Consider the following 23,862-nt stretch of genomic DNA (forward strand, 5'->3'; position numbering starts at 1 on the left):
CAAGGTCAGATAGACTTCAGCTCAGGATCGGAAAGCTCTAATAGGCAGAGTGAGGTTGTTTGCACAGAAGTGAGCTCCTGTGACTGCATACAAGGGGAGACCAAAAATTAAAAAAATAAAAATCCGGAATTACCTTTTGGAGGTTGGGCCCCTTGTAGTACAGGCATTCCCCACTAGGTGAGTATTCTAGGAACCCAGCAGCATCAGTGGACCAGCTAGCCTTGTTGTGAGAGGCTGCATAATAGTCTTAAGTGTTTTTTTTGTTGTTGTTTTTGGAACTCTTTCAGTGCATTTGCCCATTTCATGACTGGTGATTTATGATCACACCTGCCCACACCTCGCTAAGTGTTCAGCAGTTTTTGATCAAAAAAGGGCATAAACACCATGCCACACCCTCCCTATTTACCTGATTCCACCCCAAGCAACTTTTTTTGTTGTTTCCCCAGATGAAAAAAGTCCTCAAAGGGAAATGTTACTGATGTAAAAGAGATGAAACAAAAACGACAGAAGCACTAAAAGGCATCAAAATTAATGAGCTCAAAAACTGAGGGGTAGAAAAAGCATCTCAATAGATGTATTGCATCAAACAGGGAGTACTTTGAAGGTGACTGAAGTTTAAATATGTAAGAATGAAGACAATTTTTATAAATAAATTCCTGGTTTTTTGAGTCCCTCTGGTATTGCCTGGTGGCTCCCAGGAAGGCTGCAGGAAGATTCTGAGCTCTAAAGGAGCATGAGGTTAGGTTGCCTGTAGGAGGTGACAAGAAGCCACAACCAGGAGGACCGCTCAAAGGAATGGATGAGACCACCGTCTGAGTCTGAATGTGGAGCTTTTTGAGTGTTGTCTCTTCCCCACCCATTATTCTAGCTGGATGTTGTTTGCAGAAAAGCAGTTTCCTGAATAATGCTGAAATATCATAGCTCTATTTCTGTAGTGCCCTCCTATGGGCCAGGCACTCAACTTCTAATCCTCCCAACTCTTCCCTCAAGGTGGACACTGCTGATAGTTGCTGAATGAGGAGGCTCAGACATAAAAGGCCAGGTTACTCATCCAGTGCCTCCTGGAGCTGGGATCCGGTCCCTGGCATGGGCCCAGAGCCTCCCCACCCTGCTGCAGCCCCTCAGCTGTTCTCTGGGTCTCAGGAACAGTGACTCCTGTCAAGGGCTTGGGGGAAGACGGGAAACCCTGTGGGCTTGTGAGAGACACAGAATCACCCAGACCTCACCATCATGCCGTATCCACGTGGAGCAAACCTGCAGGTGTACTCCTGTATCTAAAATAAAATAAAATAATAAAAGAAATGTGGAATCATAGCCCCACCCACCCTAGACTTCCAAAGTGAGAATCTGTCTTTCAACAAAGCCTCCAGGTGAATCTATGAAATTTGAACTTGAACTTGAGAAGTACTGGGTGCCAGTCCTCACTCTACTCTCTGGTCTGGTTCTCTCCTCTGTTCTCCAATCCTCCTCTCTTCCTCCCCTTCCATAGTTGACGAAGAGGGGCAAGAGAACGCTGAACAGACTTGAAGATAAAAAAGGATCTCCCAGGTTGCTATTGCTTTGGTGCAAACCTCTCACCTCCAGATCTTTTGGTCAGTCCTATATCAAATCCTGATCTGTGCTGTCAGTGCCAGGGACTCTTCTAGTTGGAAAGGGACCCTGGGACAGGAGGGGAGACAGGCAGCGGACACCGTGGTCAGGGTCACTCAGGACCAAGCTGGGTCCCAGGTCCTATGTTCCCATGAGTCACCACTGCCTGCTGTACCTGCTGTCCAGCCCCACACCCCCATGGGTTTCCCTTCTCTGGGGAGGATAACAAAGGCCACCTTCCCCACCAGGAACGCCCCGAGACATCCCTGAATGTGACAGTCCCTCCAGCCACTGCCGATGTTATTAATTTTAAAAACAAACTTCCTGATTGAGGTTCTGGCTGCCTCTAAATTGTCCCTACAAGGAGACTGTGTACTAATTAACCCATAGAAACAATCAATGATGTACCTTTTTCAAGTTTCAGGGTGATTAGAATATGAAAATGAAGAACACAATGGTGCAGATGTTTTAAAATCACAGCAGACAGCAATTAGTGACACGGAAACCAGCTGCTTATCTTTCCAGATAAAGCCTGCTAATAGGGAATTACACTGGAGGAGTCATTACCCAGATGGAACTCGCATGGTTTACAGAGGAGGGGGTGGCGCTCGCTGGGATGCACGAGCTGGGTCTTGTTATGTGTCCCTCCTCACCTCAGAGGAAGGTGAGTCTGTGTCCAAGGTGGAAACAGGCCTCGCCTTCCTACCTACTGACCCAGGTTAGGGATGCGGCCAGGACACCAACAGAGAGAGCTGGGTGTTTGAAGACGCCACAGCACCTGTCTCTTTGATTGAGGTTCTGTTTTGAGATCAACTGTCCCCTAGCAGAGAGTAGAGTGAGGACCTGGGAGGAGTCACAGAGGGTGGCAGGCACCTGAGGTGTGCATTGGAAAGAAAAAGTCCCTGCTTTCTGCTGTGTGGCTGTGTGTGTGTATGTGTGTGTTGGGTCGGGAGTTCATAGTAATCATTTTTGGTTGTATTTTCTCATCATTGATTTTTTTTTTTACATAATTGAGGTAAAACATATAGTGAAATGTACAGTTCTTAAGTATATAAAACAAAGAGTTTTGAAAAATGTACACAGTTGTGTAACACACTCCTATAGAGATACAGGTATGTCCTAAAACCCCTCAAATGCCCCCATGCCTCTTCCAGCCCCTTCCCAGGACACATTCCACTCCTCCCCACCCTGTAGGCAATCCTGTTCTGATTTCTTCTGATTTCTATAATAAGAGGTTCGTTGTGCCCACTTTAGGACTTTATAAAATTGAATCCTACATGTTACTGTGTACATTCTTTTGAGATCTGGCATCTTTTGCTCAACATGTGTGTGTGTGTGTGTGTGTGTGTGTGTGTGTGTGTGATTAATCCATGTGGAATGTGTTCAGATTTTGCTTCTTTTATGAGGATTTGTTTATTCTGTTGATCGACACCTGAACTGTTTCCAGGTGCTAATGACTCTGAATAAACTGTAATGAAGATTTTCTAAAAGTGTCTTTATAAATACATGTTTTCTTCTCTCTTGGGTAAATGCATAGCAGTGGAATTTGGGGATCTTAGGATGAGCTTTAAAAGTGGCCAAACCACTGGACATGCTAACTTAAGCCTGTAATCTCAGCATTTTGGGAGGCCAGGGCGATAAGATTGCCTGAGCCCAGGGGCACAGGACCAGACTGGAAAACTTGGCGAGACCTCACCTTTACAATAAATCAAAAAATTAGCCAGACGTGGTAGTGTGTGCCTGTAGTTCCAGCTACTTGGAGGGCTGAGGCGGAAGGATTGCCTGAGCCCAGCAGGTCAAGGCTGCAGTGGCTGTAAGTGTGCCACTGCATTCTAACCTGGGTGACAGAGTGAGACTTCAACACAACAAATAAATAAATAAATAAATAAAAACTTTCCAAGGTGATTCTTACCATTTGACACTCTCTCCAGCAATGTATGAGAGTGTCAGTTGCTCCACATGTTTATCAACGCTTGTTGTTTTCAGTCTTTGTAATTTTAGCCATCCCATTGAGTGTGTAGTGATATCTTATTGTGGTTTTAATTGAAATTTCCCTGATGACAAATGATGTTAGAGGACATTGATACATGTTCACTGGTCATTCCTACTTGTTTTATTGTCCAGCAAATTTTGGCAAACATATTTTGCAGTTGTTGGGTAAGGAAAAGTTGAGTTGACAGTGCTGATGAAATCTTTTGTTTTGTTTTCTTTCTGATTTTTTAAGTCAATTTTTTCAGCAGATCCTGAGAGAAGAATTTTAAAATCTCTTTAATTGTGGAATCATCTATTCCTTTAATTCAAGTCCCTGACCCCTTCCTCTCACCCCACCCCAATCCTGGGCCACAGCAGGAGGTGAGTTCCAGATTGTGAGCAAAAGCTTCATCTGTGTTTATAGCCACTCCCCATCACTCACATTACTACCTGAGCTCCGTCTTCTGTCAGATCAGCTGCACCATTAGATTCTCATAGGAGCACAAACTCTACTGTGAAAGGTGCATGTGAGGGATCTAGGTTATGGCTCCTTATAAGAATTTAATGTCTGATGATCTGAGGTGGAGTTGAGGCAGTGATGCTAGCACTGGGAAGTGGCTGCAAATACAGATGAACATGAGCAGTGAGGTTTGACTGCACAGAGACCACAATAAGTCATTTGCTTGCAGACTCATATCGAAACCTTCTCAGTGAATAGCAAGTGAGTTGATGTATTTCAGTTTTTCAGCTACATATGGTGGCAGGCTTTAAATCAGAATCCAACACTTATTTTCATCCACTCATGGCCCACCCATTATTTTATTTACCACTTCTGTTTGTGCCTCTTTTTTTATGATGAGTTGTATAATTATTTCATTATATATTACAATGTAATAATAATAGAAGTAAAGTACACAATAAATGTTATCTGCTTGAATCATCCTGAAACCATTCTCCCCACCACCAACCGTGGAAAAATTGTTTTCTATGAAATGGTCCCTGAAAGGTTGGGGACCCCTTCTTTAATTCTTAGCTTTTGTTTTCTATATTTGAAGTTCTGTTATAAGGTACAAACAAAAATGGGATTATTTTTCTTCATAGTGACTTGATTCTTTTGTCATTTTGAAATGTCCCTAATAATCTCTGATAACACTTTTTATTCTGAAACCTATCATGCCTATATTAATTTAATACGAATTCTTGTGCTTAGTATTTGTGTGATATGTCTTGTTCCATTATTTTACTTTCAAGTTATCTTCATCTTCATATTTAAAGTGCATCTCTTGTAAATAGCATATAATTGAGTTTTTTAAATTCAGTCTGATAGTCTGCCCCTTTTTTTATGTGTATTTTGTAGTATATTTGGAGTTAATACAATTCCTAATGTTGAGTTTAAGCATACCATGTTGCTATGTGCTTTCTGCATCTTTTTCTTTCGTTTTTCCCTCTTTTTCTGATGAGTCAAGTTTTATTTTTACTTTTTAGTATTTTATATGTTTCATTTTGTTAGCAGTTTAGATGTACCACTTTGTTGTATTTATGGTTGATGTCCTAGAGTTTACGCTATGCACCCTTAAAGAACTAAAGTCTACGTTGGACTGATTCCATTCCTTCACATACAAGAACATTACAAATGTGTGCTTCTATATGGGCCCTCTTATTTTGTGTTTTATTGTTGTAGATTCTATTCCAAAATGTCATAAACTGTAAGATACATTGCTATTATTCCTGCTTCAGTCAGTCAGTTGCCTTTAAAGCTCTTAAGAACAAGAAACAACATTGTATACACACCGGCATATTTACCATTTGCAGCACTTTTCATTCATTGATGTGGATCTGAGTTCCCACTAGTATCATTTCCCTGCCACCTGAAGAATGTCCTTTTACATATCTTGTAATTCCAGTCTACCAGGAATGAATTCCCTCTGTTTTTATATCTGACAATATCTTTATTTTGCCATCATTTTTTAAAGAATGTTTTCACTGGCTACATAGAAATTTAACTTGACTGTTTTGATTTCCCTTCAGTCCTTTAAGATATTGGTTCATTGTCTTGTGATTTATAGTTATATTGATGAGAAATCAGATATCATTTTTTATTCTCCCCCTCTAAATAATCTATCTCATTTCTCTGGCTGCCTTAAAATTTTTCCCTGTATCTTTGGTTTTCATCTGTTTGTTTTCAGTTGATGCTTAAATGTAGCTTTGTTTGTGTTTATTCTGCTTGAGATTGGCTGAGCTTCTTGGCTATGTGAATTTGCATAAACTATTTTCTCTTTCCTCTCCTTCTGGTTTTCTAAGTATGTTAGACCTCTTAAAATTGTTCCATAGGTCACTAAATTACTGTTTTGTAATTATTATTTTATTATTTTCCCCTCTGTCTTTCAGTTTGGATAGTTTCTACATCCTTCTCTTCGTGTTCACTGTACTTCTCTTCTGCAATGTCCTAGAAGCTGTTAACCCCCGCCAGTGAATTTTTTTAATTCAAATGTTGCATTTTTTTTTTTTAGATTTAGAATTATTTTTTGGTTATTTTGGTGTAGTTGCTGAGATTTTCCATATGTTCATCAATTATGTGCACCTTTTCTTTTAAATATTTGAGCATTCTCATAATGACCGTTTTGCAAGTCTTGGATCGGTTTTCATTCTCCTAGTTGAGAATCATATTTGCCTGTTCTTTTGCTTGCCTAATTAATTTTTTATTGTGTACTGGATAGTGTGTATGCCAAATTATAAAGAGTATAGACTTTGTTGTCTTTTTTTATAAAATAATTCTGACTTTTGCTCTGGTTGGAGTGAACTTACTGGCAGATCAGTTTTATCCTATTGAAGATTCTTTCTAGAATTTGTTTGGGAGGGACTATAATGCTTTTATTCTAAAGCTAGAACAACTGCACTTTTAAGAAGTGGGATTACTGAAAACTCAATTGGATGCCTGGGATATTCATTAAAGCATTCCCACTCTGGCTGCTGAGAAATCCAGCACTGCCCAATACTATGTGACCTACGGACTCTGCAATTCAGCTTATAGACACCTAGTACTTGATCTTTGCTAGGCTTTGTGTATATTAAAATTTGCCCAGAGACTTAAGGCAATCTCAGTAAAGATTTCTAAAGTTCTCTTCTACACAGTTCCCTTTTCTCAGGTACCCTATTCTCCAAATTCCAGTGCTCTCAGGAGCCCCAAACTCTGATCTGTGTTTTGTCTCTCCAACAAAATTATAGCTATGGAGGCTTTACTTTTCTATGCCTAGTTTTAAAAAGTGCTTCCAAACAGAAAATTGGGGGTCTTCTAAGATTTTATTTCCCTTCTCTAGTGTCACAGGCCATGTTGTCTGTTGTTCAGTGCCAGAAAACAATTTTTTAATATATTTTGTTTAGTTTTATATTTGTCTCCATCGAAAGGTTGTGAAGGAAGACCCTTCTCCAAAAAAGAATTATCTCTTGGAGGGTGGGCCCCTTGTCATACAGGCTTCCTCTGCAAGGTAAGTGTTCTAGCAATCCATCAGCATCAGTGTACCAGCTAGCATTGTTGTAAAAAGCTGCATTCAGCCTCTGTGAAATTTTTTGGATATTCTTTCAATGCATGGGTGATTTATGAGTGTACCTGCCCACACTGTGCTGAGTGTTCAGCAGTTTGTGACTAAAAAAAGATGTGACTCCATGCCCCATCCTCCCTTTTCACCTGATCTCACCCCAAGCAACTTTTTTTTTGTTTGTTTCCCTGAATGAAAAAAGTTCTCTTAGGGAAATGTTTTGCCAATGAGGAAGAGGTGAAACACAAAATAGCAAAAACTCTAAAAGGCATCAAAATTGATGAATGCAAAAACTGTTTTGCGTAGTGAAAAAAGTGTCTTGATAGGTATATTGTATCAAATGGAGAGGACTTTGAAGGTGAATAAAGTTTAAACGTGTAAGAATAAATACACCTTTTTATAAGTAAATTTCATTTTTTGGGTCCCCCCCATCATACACCTAATACCTATTATTCCATCGTGGCTGAAACCAAGTCAGTGATCACTTTTAGTTATGCAGAATTACTGTGGACTCAAAGAGGCATGTGATAGGGGCCTCTGTATGAGCTGTTAATATCACCGCCAGTAAGAGGGCTGCTTTGATGTCATTCACAGCCTCCAAATAGCAAATAAGAATGGTTCTTATGGGAATGACATTCAGGTAATTTCCCAGGGTGACAGGATATGAAGAGTGTTTCTGTTTATATATCTAACTAGAAACTTCGTATTTATTTAGGAGCTGGGTAGCTTTTCTGTGTCCCTTGAAATCAGAGAATCATAAAACCATGGTTCAAGTAAGACACTTAGTGACATGCTTTCATACTTTTTAGTAGCAAATGCAGGAACAAACTGGGCTAAGGAGAGAAGATTTGGGACCAGTTCAATAGAAGTTGGCATGTGTGTTCATGAGTCTAAATGGCAATTTTTCATTCTTTTTTTTAAGTGACAGAACTATTTCACTCTTTCTTTCCCTCTTAAATGAAATCCTTTACTAGGCTGGGCTGGTCTGTTCAGTTGGGGGTTTGGGAATATCAAGGAAAGTCTGAAGCATCTCTCTTGCCCCATCCGCTGGCTACAGTTCAGAGATCTTTGCAAAATCCTAGGACTTTGTGAAACACATTTGAAAACCACTGAACTGGAACATCTCTTGATAATATCAGAGCCTCTCTAGTCTTTAACCCAGACTCTGCCTTTGATATAATCCAGTGGTTCTCATCTCTGTCTGTTCATTGGGATCACCAGAGAGCTTTGAAAAAAGTACCACTGTTCAAGCTCCATCTCCAGAATGTTGGCTTGATTGCCCATGGTTAGATCCTAGGTACAGTGATTTTAGCAAAGCTTTCTGGATGGTTATAACATACAGCCAGAGTTGGGAACTTTTCATCTAATCACATAATTTGTGGTTGCGTTTCTTGTATCCCACACTCAGCTCTTGCTGGGGTTTGAGAACTTGCTTCCTCTAGCCTCAAAGATGGATTGCCAGGGTTCTCCAGTGCTCTTTGAATTGACCAGGATGAGTCAGGGAAATGGAAATCCCAGGGTAGGAGACCATGAGTGCCCATATGCCTGATCCCTTCTCATTCACCCATATTGTTGGTTTTTCTATCCATCTCACTGTGTAATGCAGTTGGAATAACTACACTGGGAACTGTGTTACAGTTTCTTACAAAATGAATTACAAAGAGTTCAGAGAACAAAGCAGGAATGTTCAGTGTTGTTCCGTGGCATATCCCAACAGGCCTATGATGGGTTTTGGCATATTCATCACCAAAAGTGCTATGAATGTCATAGCAACCACAGATGAGCCCCGCCCCAGAGAAATGATGGTGTTAAAACTTAAGACTTGTTTTTTTGTTTTTTTTCTTAATTTCATCTTTGTTTTTTCATTCTTTAAAAAAACTAGTTTTAGGGCTATAAGTAGTTTTTTGGTTATGTAGATACATCGTATAGTTGATGAGGAAGTCTGGCTCTAAGTATCCCCATCACATCCACTAGGGCACATGGTACCCAGGAGGTAATTTTTCATCTTTCACTTCTTTTCCACCCTCTCTGTTCTGGTTGAACATCCATTAGCTCCCACTTACAAGTGAGAACATCTGGTGTTTGGTTTTCTGCTCCTGGGTCACTTCACTCAGGATAATGATTTCCAATTTCATCCAAGTTGCCACAAAATACATTATTTTGTGGGCTTTTTTTGTGGCTGAATAGTATTCCATGGTCTATATACCACATCTTTTTTATTCACCGATCAGCTGATGGGCACATGGGTTAATTCCACATCTTTGTGATTGTAAATTGAGCTGCAATGAATGCAGGTATCTTCTCTGTACAATGACCACTCTTCCTTTTGGTAGATACCACATAGTGGGATTGCTACACAGAAAGGTAGATCTGCTTATAGCTCTTTAAGAGATCGATGGCTTTTAAACTTTTGTACATAAAAATGCTTTGGGGATGAGCAGGTTAAAATGCATATTCGTTATTCCCACCCTGAGAACTGTAAATCTGTGGGTCTACAGTGAGCCCAGAAATCTGTATTCATAACCAGCACCCTCTGTGATTCTGGCCTGGTGATCCAAGACCACGTCGTGAAAAGCACCAAGAACCAGACTGGGAGATGAAGAGTCCCTCATTGCTCCATACCCAGCCATACTTTCCTGGGCATGTAAACCAAAATATCTCACAAACAGTGCATTTAAATCATTGGTGTCAGCAGAAAGTAGCACAGACACAGCTAACCCAAAAGAGTCGTTCATCTCTCACAAAGTCATGCATGATTTTTTTTCCTTGTTATTTTTGGTGAGTTGTGTGATTTTTCTGTGATTCAAATCACCACATTCTCTTCTCATGGCAACCAGCCTTGCTTCAGGTGAGATGGGACTCGGTCACTCATTTTCATTCCATTTTTATGAATTTTTTTAAATAAAGATTTTACTCAATGATCGAATCTTGTTGTTTCTTTGGTTTGTTTGTTTTTTTAAAAAAAGAAAGAACTTTTAAAAAAGAAATCTGACTTGTACAAAATTTAAATGTATGTTATTTATACATAAGTGTGGGGAGGGAATAGTCACTGAAAAACTTTTTCCAAGTTTTCAAGATCACATCTGGCTGGTGTTCTCAGAGTTTCACGGATGTTTGCATCTGGCCTAGTCTCAATGTGCACAGAAAGCTTTTTTTTTTGAGTTGGAGTCTCACTCTGTCACCCAGGCTGGAGTGCAGTGGCACACTCACAGCCACCACAGTCTCAACCTGCTAGGCTCAGGTGATCCTCCCCCACACTCTTCCAAATAGAACTACAGCTGTGCTCCACCATGCCCAGCTAATTTTTTTTTAATTTATTGTAGAGATGAGGTGTCACCAAGTTGCCCTGTGTAGTCTGGAGCCCCTGGGCTCAGGCAGTCCTCTCACCTTGGCCTTCCAAAGTGCTGGAATTATAGGCATGAGTTTGTTTGTTTGTTTGTTTTTGTTCTGTTTTGTTTTTTAATAAAAGCGAGCCACACCTACAAAATAACCATGAGCTTTACCAACAATCAACTTTTGGGAGTAGAGGAAGAGATATGGGGCAGCCAAGAAAAAAAGGTGCTCAGCTTGATTTGGTATTAAAAGTTCTTTACAAAAATTGTGTGTCCACTGTGGAATATCATTGACTGTTTCCTCATTTGCTGACTGTTTTAGGTGACAGCCCTGCTGAGGCTGAGGGTGGCATAAAGGCTTTAAGAGACTCAAGTATTATCTGAAAAAACAAGCAAACAAGAATCCTCCATCTAAAGAGAAAAATGGAGTTGTGCTACAGAGACTAATAAAGACCTGAGTCAAAGTCCCCAGTGAGCACTGGTGTCCCCAGGCCATGGGGGGAGGGGAGAGCCTGTGTCTCCCCCTTCTCACAGCTTGCCTGGTCCTTTCCTGTCTGTATGGAGTAAGTGCTCAGTTCTCAGTGAAGGACATATTGGAACTGACAGCCTTGCCGTTGTTTGTATAAAACGTCATGGCTGACAGATGAAGATTTGGGATACTGAACACCGCACTGGGATATAGCTGTCAGCTGGGGCTGGGAAGGGCTTGTTCAGAGACCTCATAGAAAGCACTGCTTCTGGGTCCTCCCTGCCCCTTCCCTGTAGTCCAGCTGAAAGAAGAGTTTGAAGCACCATGTCCCCCCCATTACTCCTGATCCTTTGTTGTGCTTCCCTTTTGTCTACCCCATACTACCTGCTGAGCGCTCCCAGCAGGGCAAATTGCAGCTGAAATGGTGGGAACAATGGGATCAGGCCTTGGTCCCAGGCAGCGCAGGGAAGCGCTGGGGAACTGGGCGCTTGACTGCATCACTCTCAGCTGGTTAGCCCAGGGTGAAAGTGAGCTGGCCTCACCTTTCAATCCCTGGATGAAATCCACCCCCAGGACAGTCACAGGCCTACCCCAAAGGCAGAGTTAATTGGAAAGTGAAACAATTAGGAGATGGGGCGAAGGAGTAGTAAGGAAAAAAAAACATGCATTGAATCGGAGTTACCTTACAATACTTTATTCCTTAAGTATTTGGGGAGGATTTTGTTGTTATTCCATACCTAATGCATTTCAGGGCTGCAGTTTCATTAGACACCATTAGCCAGTGACAGATTCCTGGGGTATTATCTCTTGTGTACAGCCATATATTCTGCCATTGTAATAGGCACCTCACTCATATATTTCTTTTATTTATTCAACAAACATTTATCAAGAACTTTCTGGGCAGTTGGCTTTGGAGTAGCCTTGGGAATGAGGAGTTAAGCAAGGCCATTTCTGACTTCAAAGCACTTACAGTCCAGGAGAAGGAGACAGAAAGCATACAAGGAAGTGCCATCTACCAGTACAAGGACAGTGATAGATGTCTTTAAGGGAGGCAATGGCGAATGCAGGAGGCATGTATGGTGCAAAAAATTAGGCTGGAATGCTGGGCATAGTGACTCACATCTGTAATCCCAGTGCTCTGGGAGGCTGAGACGTGAAGATTGTTTGAGCCCAGGAGTTTGATACCAGCCTGGGCACATAGAAAGATCTTGTTTCTACAAAATTTTAAAAATTAGTCAAGCCTGATGCCATGCACCTGTAGTCCCGGCTACTCCGGAGGCTGAGGTGGAAGGATCACCTGAGCCCAAGAGGTCGAGTCTGCAGTGGCCATGAGCATGCCACTGCACTGCAGCCTAGGTGACAGAATGAGACTCTGACTCAAAGAGAGAGAGAAGAAAGAATTTAGGCTGAAGTGGTGATTGTGTTTGCAGACAATGTCACAATCTAAATGTCATCGTTCGCACTACTGAAAAAATTAAATACCTGTAGCAAAATGTATGTTTCTTCACTCATTCAATAAATGTTTATTGACTGCCTACCATGTGCCAGGTGCTGTACCTGGTACCTCTGTGATAATGTGTATATGTTGGAATGGGAGGCATGCATTTAATGCAATCAGCACACAAATCATATGTGCAGGTACAACAAAGGTAAGATACATGGTTCATGAAAAGTTATAAAAGGGGTATTTTTATAAGGTGGGGCTGCCTCCCTAGGATTGAATTGAGACCAGAGTATGAAGAAGACATTCATTATGGAGCCTGCTAGGTGCCAAGAATAAGAAGCTGGAACAACAGAGAAAAAGTGGTGGGAATCAGGGACCAAGATTCCATCTTAGCATCACCACAGAGCCACTCTGTGCACTCCAGTGCCCAGAACTAGAGAACTGGAAAGGGTAGTGATAGGAGGAAATAGGGTGACTCTGCAAGTCTTGTTTCACCCAAGTTCAAAACATCATCATACATTGTGTCTCACTGTAGTTTTTGTTTTTTGTTGTTGTTGCTGTTTTGAGTTGGAGTCTCACTCTGTTGCCCAGGCTGCAGTGCAGTGAACTCTCATGGCCACCATGTCAACCTTCTGGGGTCCACTAATCCTTCCGCCTCAGCCTTTCAAGTAACCAGAACTATAGGCACTCACTACCAAGTCAAGCTAATTGTGTGTGTGTGTGTGTGTGTGTGTGTGTGTGTGTGTGTGTGTGTGTGTGTGTGATTTAGTGTAGAGATGAGGTCTCGCCAAGTTGCCTGAGCTGGCCTGAACCCGTGGGCTCAGGCAATCCACTCGCCGCAGCCTCCCCAAGTGCTGGGATTACAGACTAAGCCACTGAGCCTGGCCTCACTGTAGTTTTTAATAATCACCCCCATTAACTCTCAAGGATGCCCCAGTCTAAGTATTAATACATTGCCATCCTAAGGAATGGGAGAATTAGTCTCCAGGCCCTCTTCTAGACCTGTGTTCCTGGGAGTGAATACAGAGTGCCAGCCAATGTCCAAAGCATAAACACGAATTAACAACGTCCTGATTCATAAAAGTTAAGTAAGTGGCACTTAATATTTTATGCCATGAGTAAAATTTCTATATTTTTGCTGGAAATGAAATAGCAGCCTGTGTCTGTGGTAGTGACACCTAGTAAACACACTTGTGATAGGATTAATTCTATATTGATGACACTGGTGTTTCTACTATATGTTGCAAGGTGAATTAAAAAATTAAGCAAATTGTTATTTTGACTGTCTCCTGGGTATTTACATGCTTAGCTTGAGGAGACCACCTTATGATACTTAGAAACTATAGTGCAATGTTGTAAGTATAAATGGTATGTCACAAAAATTAAGGAGTTAGGAAATAACCCTTGAGATTACAGAAACTAGTGTGAAGGAAACCCTAGTTGCATTACTATGCTGAATTTTACTTGTAATGTTTTCTGCCATCTGTGTTTTGAGTCTTAACAGGGACTGTAAGAATTGTTTTCTAATAAAGCTAAGTTCCATAGCTTCAATGGCAAATAGAGAGAGAATAACATGGATAATAAATATACAAGGGAGGACCTCCCAAAACGTAATTTATTTATAAAAATTGTGTCTTTATTCTAAAGTGTTTAAACTTCAGTCACCTTCAAAGTACTCTCCATTTGATGCAATATACCTAGTGAGATGCTTTTTCCACTGCTCAAACAGGTTTTGAACTCGTCAGTATAGATGCCCTTTAGTACTTCTGCCATTTTTTTGTTTCACCTCTTCCACATCAGCAAAACATATTGCTTTGAGTACATTTTTCATTAGGGAGACAAACAAACAAACAAGTCACTCCAAGTGAGACTGGGTGAATAGGGAGGGTGGGGCGTGGAGGTCATGCTGTTTTTAGTCAAAAACTGCTGAACACTCAGCATGGTGTGGGCAGGAATGTTGTCATGGTGGAAGAACCAGTCACCTGTTTGCCACAACTTGGGATGTATCTTCTGCAAATTATGATGCAACCTTCTCAAAGCTTTTATATAAAATCTTTGATTGACCGTTTGATCCAGAGGAACAAATTCCAAGTGTACCACAAGGGGTCTGTGGTCCAAAAGATAATTCTGATTTTTTTGGTTTCCCTCTCATAGATAGATAGACAGATAGATGGAGAGAGGGAGAGAGAGAGAGAGAGGCAGATGCATAGACAGATAGATATTACAGGCTAAATTTTTCTAAACTCACTAAGCCTATCATCATATAGTTTTCAGTGGGGATATTATTCAAAGCTTTGTTCAATTTACTAGTATTTTTGCTTCTTAAATAGATCTTAGGCTAATGTATCCTGTAAGTTTGTTACTCTATGTGTAAACTGGACTTATAATGACCTCTAAGAGATGCTTCTTGGTACTAGTAACATGGCTTAAAATTAAAATCTATCTGGAACAGTGAATAAATATTTATATTAAAATAGCTTCAATATCTCAAAACTATGTGATCTCTACCCATTTCCACTGTGGTTTTGTAGACACAGCAAGCACTAGGTTCTGCCTTTTTTAACTGGAGAGTCAGTCCTAAGGAAGATGCTGAAGACATTCGTTTAAAATCAGTGTAGGGGCAAAAGACAGTTGGCAAAGTTCAGAGGCATGATCTTGAATGACAATCATTCTTTTTTCCTGGAATATTTGTCTAGGAGACTCAAGATTTCTTTTGAGACTATCCAAGAGTTTCCTCAAGAGAACAATGAATGCTTCATAGGGGCTTAAAGATTCCTTAGCATGCTAACCCCCAAACACAACAGCACTCCTAGAGTCCGCAAGGTTTTTGAAGGCTCAGCACAATTTTCTCTTTCTTTTCATCTTCTATTTTTTCTCCACACCCTTGACAGGTCACTTTCTCCCACACAGTCTTCATCCTCCTCACCTTAATTCCACAACTTGGGTTGCTTTGACTGGTCACACTGATACTTGAGGAGCTACTTGTTGTTTGAGGTCAAGGATATTAAATTAGATAAATTACAAGCTGAAGTAAACTGGAATTAGAGGAAGCAGAGAAAGACAAGCATTTGAAGAGAAGCAAGAGCAGAGCCATAAGGCAGCTGGGGTGAGGCAGAAGGATCCTGGAGTTGGAAACTCAGGAGCTATCCTGGGTTCTGGCCCCCTTGGCAGGACTTGCCCTTGTCCAGGCCTCAGCTTCCTTGTTTGTCAAACATGGGCATGGCGCCAAGTGACTTAAGGGCCCTTCATTCTCTCTCTAAACAGTTTTACTCTCCAGTTTCACTAAACCAAGATAAGTCAAGGTTCCTGTAATTGAGGGGGAAAAAGACAAACATTCTTATTGATGTTCAAATTCTGTGCAACCTATCTTTACTACTACAATCCAGAAAACCTCTTTAAAACATTCTGGAATTAAAAGTGACTGTTATGATCCCAGCACTTTGGGAGGCTGAGACAAGTGGATTGCCTGGGCCTACAGGTTAGAGACCAACCCAGGCAACTTGGTGAGACCTCATCTCTACAATAAAATCAAAAATTAACCAGGCGCGGTAGCATGCACCTGTAGTTCTGGCTACTTGGAAGACTGAAGCAGAAGGATCACCAGCGCCCAGTAGGTTGACACTGGGGTAGCCGTAAGCATGCCACTGCACTCCAGCCTGGGCAACAGAGTGAAACTCCAACTCAAAAAAAAAGTGGCTGTTGGTTTCCAACTTTCAAATAATTAAGACTTTTGATGTTACGTGTTAAGTAGCTCCAACATGCTTATCTTTGTCTCTCTCTCTCTCTCTCTCTCTCGCTCTCTCTTTCTCTCTCTCTCTCTCTCTCTCTCTCTCCCTCTCTCCTTCTCTCTCCCTCTCTGTTTCCCCATCCTTAGGCTTACGAGAGGCCCCAGAAACATTCAGCTCTCCATTATGACACAGGCCTCCCACAGGACTTCACCGGTGACACCTTAAAACCAAAGCACCAGCAAAAAAGCAGCAGCCAGAACCACATGGAATGGTCCACCAACTCCGACAGCGGACCCACCACTCAGAATTGCTTCTTGAGTCCAGAGTCTGGCAGAGAAACTGTAAGCACCAGCAAGATCCCAGCCCTTGAGCCCGTGGCCTCCTTTGCAAAGGCCCAGGGTAAGAAAGGCAGCACCGGGAGCACATGGACTCAGTTGTCCAACAACAGCAAAGATCTGCTCTTGGGAGCCATGGCTCCATCTCCAAGCAGCCACAGTTCTCCAGCACCACCCAGCAACTCTGTCGAGGGCAATGGGCTTCAACCCTTGGTGGATCAAGAGGGAGGAGGTACAAAGGAACCTCCAGAACCACCCACCATGGGCAACAAGAAAAAGTCCAGTAAAAAAGATGTGATAAGTCAGACCATACCAAACCCAGACCTGGATTGGGTCAAGAATGCCCAGAAAGCATTTGACAATGCCGAAGGGAAAAGGGAAGGCTATTCTACAGACAGTGCCCAAGAGGCATCCCCGACCAGGCAGAGCATGAGTTCTATCGGTAATCCAGAAAATGACCCAAGTCATGTCCGGATCACCATCCCCATCAAGACCCCCTCCCTAGATTCAACCAGTCATAAGAGGAAAAAGAGGCAGTCTATGAAGACAGTGGTGGAAAAGATCATCCCAGAGAAAGCACTGGCTTCCAGCATTACAATGAGCAGTGAAGTCATGAACAGGATACTTTCCAACTCTGAGGGGAATAAGAAGGATCCCCGTGTCCCTAAGTTGGGTAAAATGATAGAGACTGAATCTCCCTCTGTTGGCCTTGAAAGTGGTGGAAATACAGAAAAAGTAGTCCCAGGAAGTGTGTCCAAGCAGCGGAAGCCACCCCTGATCATGACGCCTCCAATGTGCACAGATCTCTCTTCATCGAGGAAGCTTCCAGAAATCCAACATCCGAAATTTGCTGCCAAACGGAGGTGGACATGCAGCAAACCCAAACCCAGCAATATGCTTCGAGAGGCAGTCATGTCCACCTCCGACAAATTGATGGTGGAACCCCCGTCTGCGTACCCCATCACTCCATCCAGCCCTCTGTACACCAACACAGACAGTCTTACTGTGATCACTCCAGTCAAAAAGAAGCGGGGCCGACCAAAGAAGCAGCCTTTGCTTACAGTTGAAACCATTCATGAGGGTACCTCCACCAGCCCGGTCAGTCCCATCAGCCGAGAGTTTCCTGGCACCAAGAAAAGAAAGAGACGGCGCAACTTAGCCAAGTTGGCCCAGCTAGTGCCGGGAGAGGACAAACCCATAAGTGAGATGAAATTTCACAAAAAAGTTGGAAAGCTCGGTGTGTTGGATAAAAAGACCATCAAGACTATCAATAAGATGAAGACGCTCAAAAGAAAGAATATCTTGAACCAGATCTTGTCCTGCTCCAGCAGCATTGCCCTGAAGGCCAAAGCTCCCCCGGAAACCAGCCCTGGGGCAGCAGCCATTGAAAGCAAACTGGGCAAGCAGATTAATGTCAGCAAGAGAGGAACCATCTACATTGGCAAGAAGAGGGGCAGGAAGCCAAGGGCGGAGCTGCCACCCCCATCTGAAGAACCCAAAACAGCCATCAAGCACCCAAGGCCTGTTTCTAGCCAGCCGGAAGTCCCAGCCGTGCCTTCCAACTTTCAGTCCCTTGTGGCATCTTCACCAGCAGCTATGCACCCACTCTCTACGCAGTTAGGTGGGTCCAATGGCAACCTGAGCCCCGCCAGCACTGAAACCAACTTTTCAGAGTTGAAAACTATGCCAAATCTCCAGCCCATCAGTGCTCTTCCAACCAAAACCCAAAAGGGAATTCACAGTGGAACCTGGAAGCTATCTCCACCCAGGCTGATGGCCAACTCCCCGTCACACCTCTGTGAGATTGGCTCACTCAAGGAAATCACGCTGTCCCCTGTGAGCGAATCCCACAGCGAGGAGACAATCCCCAGTGACAGTGGCATCGGGACAGACAACAACAGCACGTCTGACCAGGCGGAGAAGAGTTCAGAATCCCGACGGAGGTACTCTTTTGACTTCTGCTCCCTGGACAACCCAGAGGCCATTCCGTCCGACACCAGCACAAAGAACCGGCATGGCCACCGGCAAAAGCATCTCATCGTGGACAATTTTCTGGCCCACGAAAGTCTCAAGAAGCCAAAGCACAAGAGGAAACGGAAGAGCCTGCAAAACCGCGATGACCTCCAGTTTCTGGCAGACCTGGAGGAGCTCATCACCAAGTTCCAGGTGTTCAGGATCTCCCACCGGAGTTATACCTTTTACCACGAGAATCCATATCCCAGCATTTTTCGGATTAATTTTGATCACTACTACCCGGTGCCATATATCCAGTATGACCCGTTGTTCTATCTTCGCAGGACTTCAGACTTGAAGTCAAAGAAGAAGCGTGGTAGGCCTGCAAAAACCAATGACACCATGACAAAGGTGCCTTTTTTACAAGGGTTCAGCTACCCTATTCCCAGCGGAAGTTACTATGCACCCTATGGAATGCCTTACACATCAATGCCTATGATGAACCTTGGCTATTACGGTCAGTACCCAGCTCCTCTGTACCTGTCACACACGCTCGGAGCAGCGTCTCCATTCATGAGGCCAACAGTGCCACCACCTCAGTTCCATGCGAGCTCCCACGTAAAGATGTCCAGTGCAGCTAAGCATAAAGCAAAGCACGGAGTGCACCTGCAGGGACCCGTCAGCATGGGACTCAATGACATACAGCCTTCCCTGAACCCGCCCAAGGTCAGCAATGCTGGACTATCTGGTGGTCGGCTCCACAAGAGAAAACACAAACACAAGCATAAGCACAAGGAAGACCGAATCCTGGGGACCCATGACAACCTGAGCGGGCTCTTTGGAGGCAAAGCCACCAGCTTCTCCAGCCACATTCTGAGTGAGCGACTAGGTGGTGTGGACAAGGAGCTCCCGCTGGTGACAGAGAAGAACAAGCATAAGGAGAAACAGAAGCACCAGCACAGCGACGCCAGCCACAAAGCCTCCAAGAACAACTTCGAGGTGGACACCCTGTCTACGCTGTCACTTTCAGATGCCCAGCATTGGACGCAGGTCAAGGACAAAGGTGACTTGGGCAGTGAGCCTGTGGACTCATGCACTAAAAGGTACTCTGGCAGTGGCGGGGATGGTGGCAGCACGAGATCAGAGAGCCTGGACGTGTTCAGTGACATGAACCCTTCGAGTGACAAGTGGGACAGTGACATGAGTGGGAGTAAAAGGAGGAGCTATGAAGGCTTTGGGACGTACAGGGAGAAAGACATCCAAGCCTTCAAGATGAGCCGCAAGGAGAGAAGTTCCTATGACTCCTCCATGTCTCCAGGTAAGGCCAAGTCTTTCTTGAGACTGTCTTGGTTTTGAGTTGCTGGGCTTCAGATGCTAGTCATCATTGACACACTGCTTGCTAGTTTGCAAAGAGATGGGAATAGAATTAAAATACACATTTGAGTTCGCAGTACATTGTTTATTTGGTAGTATTTGGTACTTGTCTTTTCAATCTCCTGGACCCCATTGCCTAGGAAACTGTGGACCCAGAGGCAGCCCCAGTAGCCGACAAGGCTGCAACCATACCCATCACAGTCAGCCTTTTTATTGAAGATACTGTTCTTAGGTCCTCATCTAATCTGATGGTACAGTTTGCTAGATGCACAAAGCCTGTACATTCACTAGTAATGCCAACAAGATTCCAAGAATGCCAAGGTTGAAAGGGAAAAATTTGTTCATCTGGCATGCTGACCCCAGATATCTTAGGTGAGAAGTCTACTGGAATTAGAGTCACTAAAAGCTGAGGACCGATGAGTCCCACAGTCTAGCTGATCAGGGAGCCCCAGTACCATGCATGTTGCTTTTTCTTTCTCCATGGACATTTGAGCTTCCCTGGGCAGGCTCTAGACACTTATCATTTCCCTGCACTAAGGGGAAGGGACCTGGCTGGAAGGTATGTGTCTTTTGCCCCCACGAGACCTCACCACTGTGTCTCTTGGCATGCCCACTGAAATGGGTTTCTGCTCACTATCTGAACTGAAATGTTGCTTGCTTCTAGAAAGACCTCATTCCTTGTCAGTTGTTGGCACTATTTCCTTGCTAATCTCCTCACCCAAAGGAATCCTTCCTTGCCCTGGGAGCCTCACACTTCTTCAAAAGTATCCCTTTGTTCCTGTCTATATGTCACATGTCTGATAAGACTCCTGTAGAGGACCAGAGCAGTTATTTATTAGAAAAAAAGTAGAAACTCCTTTCCTAGGAGTTGCAGAAGCTGAAAGAATGTCTTGCATTCTGCCCGTTTCTAAATGGTATAAAATTCTCTGGCCCAAGCCTGGTTTTAAAGGACCGATCATCCATGTTTAAGGATAAGGTATAGTGTTTCGCCTGTCGTGATGGTGTGCTCCACTCACTTGTCCTCTTCCTTCCCAGGGAGTCTAGAATTGGTGAAGGTGAGAACAGGCTATTCATGAGGAATTAGAGACATTTTCTAGGCCAGTAGATTCCGAAAATATGAGTATGAGTTATAAACCATTGAAAGATTGCCCCCAATTGCCACTAGCTGGTGAGTTGTTGTCCTGGTAGATGTTCTGTTTGGTGAATAAAGAAACCAATTAGCAGTCATGTCTCCTGCATTTGCTAAGGGGGACAGATAGCCTACACTTCACATCTGCCTAAAGCGGACGTTCTCATCTGGACTTCACCTTTTCTCATCATCAGACTTTGTTGAGGGTGCTTGGTTTTGTGCAGAGCCCAGGTGAAGCCCATCTGGACAGGAGGCACTAGATTAAACTTGCACGTGAGAAGTACTGCTGGTGTCTCTTTCAACGTGATGAAACTGATCCATGGGACCTAAGCTAGCCATGGACAGAGGGTGCTTATTTTTGTATTTTGGTTGCATTATTTAGCTAGAAAATAGTGACTGATGAGCTACTGCTAAGAACCTACAGACAAAATCCTAACTTAATAAACTTAAGGAGTAAGATTTCAGAAGCTAAAATCAGCCACTGTTGCATGTTAGGTTTCCCAGTGATCTTACTGGGATTTTTCTGTGGCTGGATTATATTGCTGGGTGCTGGTTGATTGATAGAGTTTCCTAGCTTGCTCTGTCTCTGGTCACTGCATTTCTCAGAGTGTGTCCACACTCTAGTTATACCAATACAAACCATTTACATCGTGGTCATTGCTTTATTCAAACTTCTCCCTCTGCCTCTCTTATCTTCTCATTTGATTTTCAGCCAACCAGTTGAGGTAAGAAGAAATGGGCATTATTACAATATCATAAAAGACAACTGGATTCTGCATGGAGAACTGAGTACTAGGTGCAACGCTGTTATGAACTCCCTGTGTGACATTAGGCATGGCAGATGTATGTCCATTTATAATGCCTAATTCTTTGGGATACTGTCTACCCAAATGTAACTCGGAGGGTTGGGCCAGATCTCTTCTGTGTAGTGCATTTCAGTCCTTAAAGCCATTTCACACACATTTCTGCGTAGCATCTTTCCTGCAATCTTAGAATACAGGTACTGTCTTTCCCACATAACAGATCAGGACACTGAAGTTCAAAGTGATCATGTGAATTGTCCAAGTTCAGAAAACCATCACTTTTGTTTCTAAGCCCTTTTGTTTCTTTGCCTGTTGCATTGAAGTTTGACCTCATTGCCACCCAACTAGTGAAGGCCAAGTCTAGCTCACAGCTCCTGGGACCCAGCCCAGTGCTCCTGTATGCCACCACCACCCTTGCTTCCAAATTTTCTCCATCCTTAGATAGCATGCCCTTCTGTATGGTGTTTGCAGAGTAATTATGTGGTTATTACAGAAGAGAGTAGTTAAGGAAAGAAAACATCCCTTTATTCAATTCCCAACCAATGAAGAAGGAACCCTTATGGCTTTACCTTTTCCACATATCAGCCTGGAAACATCTACAGGGACAGGGCTTCCACCTTGGTCCTTTCTGAAATCCAGTTCTCTGAGTTATTTTTTGGCACTGCTTTGTGCCTATCACTATGTTATGAGAGTTCATTTTTCTCCAATACTTTAATGAGTCATAATGGTTGATGGCTGCCATGTCTATGAGTTATACTTGATGTCCCCTGCACATCTTGTTGAGTTTCTTACTGAGACAGACCAGAATTCCTGTCATTCCTTCTGAGCCTTGGCATCTCCTTATCTATGGCTAAAATGTCTCCTTCACTTCTGAACCCCCAAAGCATGAAGGAATAATATCTTTCACATGATGTGGAGTCCAATGTCAGAGTTCACCAAGGCTCTCTGAAGAGCATTCACCTTTATGTGATGCTCTGAGGAGGACCAGGTTCCATGAAAAGGAGGCAGGAGATGACGTGGAGGTTACCAAAAGCCCTGACATCATTCTGAGACCTCCTCGGCATGGAGGTCCTACTCAGCTGAATGATACTGAGGGTCTGCCTGTCCCACAACTTCTCTCCCACCACCTCTTGCTTCTTCATTCTGGATTCGTGTCTTCAGCATCTGCATGTCTCACTTTGCACGAGCGATTCTTTTCTAAAAAAAGATTCAGTGCAAAGATAATGTCATCTGTTGGCTCACTGAGGCCCTAACTTAGGCACTGAGTCAACAGAAGACTTTGAGCACACCCTGAGATCAGAGCTGGCAAAAGGTACCATGTAAATGGGAGTCATTACCATTATGGAGAGTGGAGTTAGAGTCTGTTTGGTAATGGCAGCTGATGCACACTCCATTTCCTCTTTTCTGCTTAGAAAATCATTCATTCTCCATCCTCTGGTCCAGCGGATGGCCACATTGTCTCATGAGCCTCCTTAAACCTAGAGCTAGGGAGTTGCATGGACTCCTGACCATTTTTCTGTATTTTTCTCCTTCTGGGTTTTTTGTTTTTGTTTTTGTTTTGCTTTCAGAAGGCAGTGGCTGTTTTGTTTTGGCCTTTTTTCTAAATAATGGCACCTGATAAAAGTCCATTTATTTAAAAAACACTTCCTGTGGTCAAAAAATGGATAAATAGTGGGAAGGTAGAATCTCAGTATTGGAAGAAGCCTTATCAGTGCCCACTGGGGCTTCTCTGTCACCAGGCATCACCATCGCTGACATGCTGGCATGCGACAGTGTCAGAAGAGCGAGCTTGTCCAGGGTTGACAATGCGTGGCCAGAATGATGCCATGTTACCTCAAAGCTGAGCTCCTCCAAGCCAGCAGAGGGGGTGTCTAGTGTGAGTGATGTTCATCCTATTCAGACCCCTGGGAAGCAACCTTGGCATGCTTTGTCCTTAAATGATGCCAGGTACTGAGACATCATGACCACTGCTTTCCTGGGTCCTATCAAATAATAGAAAAACAGTGAGAAGAGAGAATGTATGTGTGTTCCCTCTTAGTCCATTGCCATTGTCAGGCAAGGTAGTCACCCCACATCCCCAGATGTCAAGCACTTTCCTCCTGAGGACTGGATGGATGCAGAGAACTGACTCTGAGCTCAGCTCTCAGATATCAGATGCCTGCCATGTGGAGCTGGGGTCCCTGGAACCTGGCCTCCTC

The 23,862-nt window shown here is 43.3% G+C and overlaps 1 protein-coding gene across 1 annotated transcript in view; it reads left to right on the top strand.

The window, feature by feature from the left end:
• The window catches only part of SETBP1 (SET binding protein 1), a 397,959-nt gene that overhangs the window by 265,530 nt on the left and 108,567 nt on the right, over positions 1 to 23,862 (top strand). The window contains exon 4 of the mRNA XM_008057390.1: positions 16,217 to 19,676. Coding sequence (XP_008055581.1) covers positions 16,217 to 19,676 — 3,460 coding nt within the window. The remainder of the gene's footprint in view (positions 1 to 16,216; positions 19,677 to 23,862) is intronic.

Source organism: Carlito syrichta, unplaced genomic scaffold, assembly GCF_000164805.1.
Source record: "Carlito syrichta isolate Samal-C Ts95f unplaced genomic scaffold, Tarsius_syrichta-2.0.1 Scaffold302990, whole genome shotgun sequence".
Classification (NCBI taxonomy): Eukaryota; Metazoa; Chordata; class Mammalia; order Primates; family Tarsiidae; genus Carlito; species Carlito syrichta.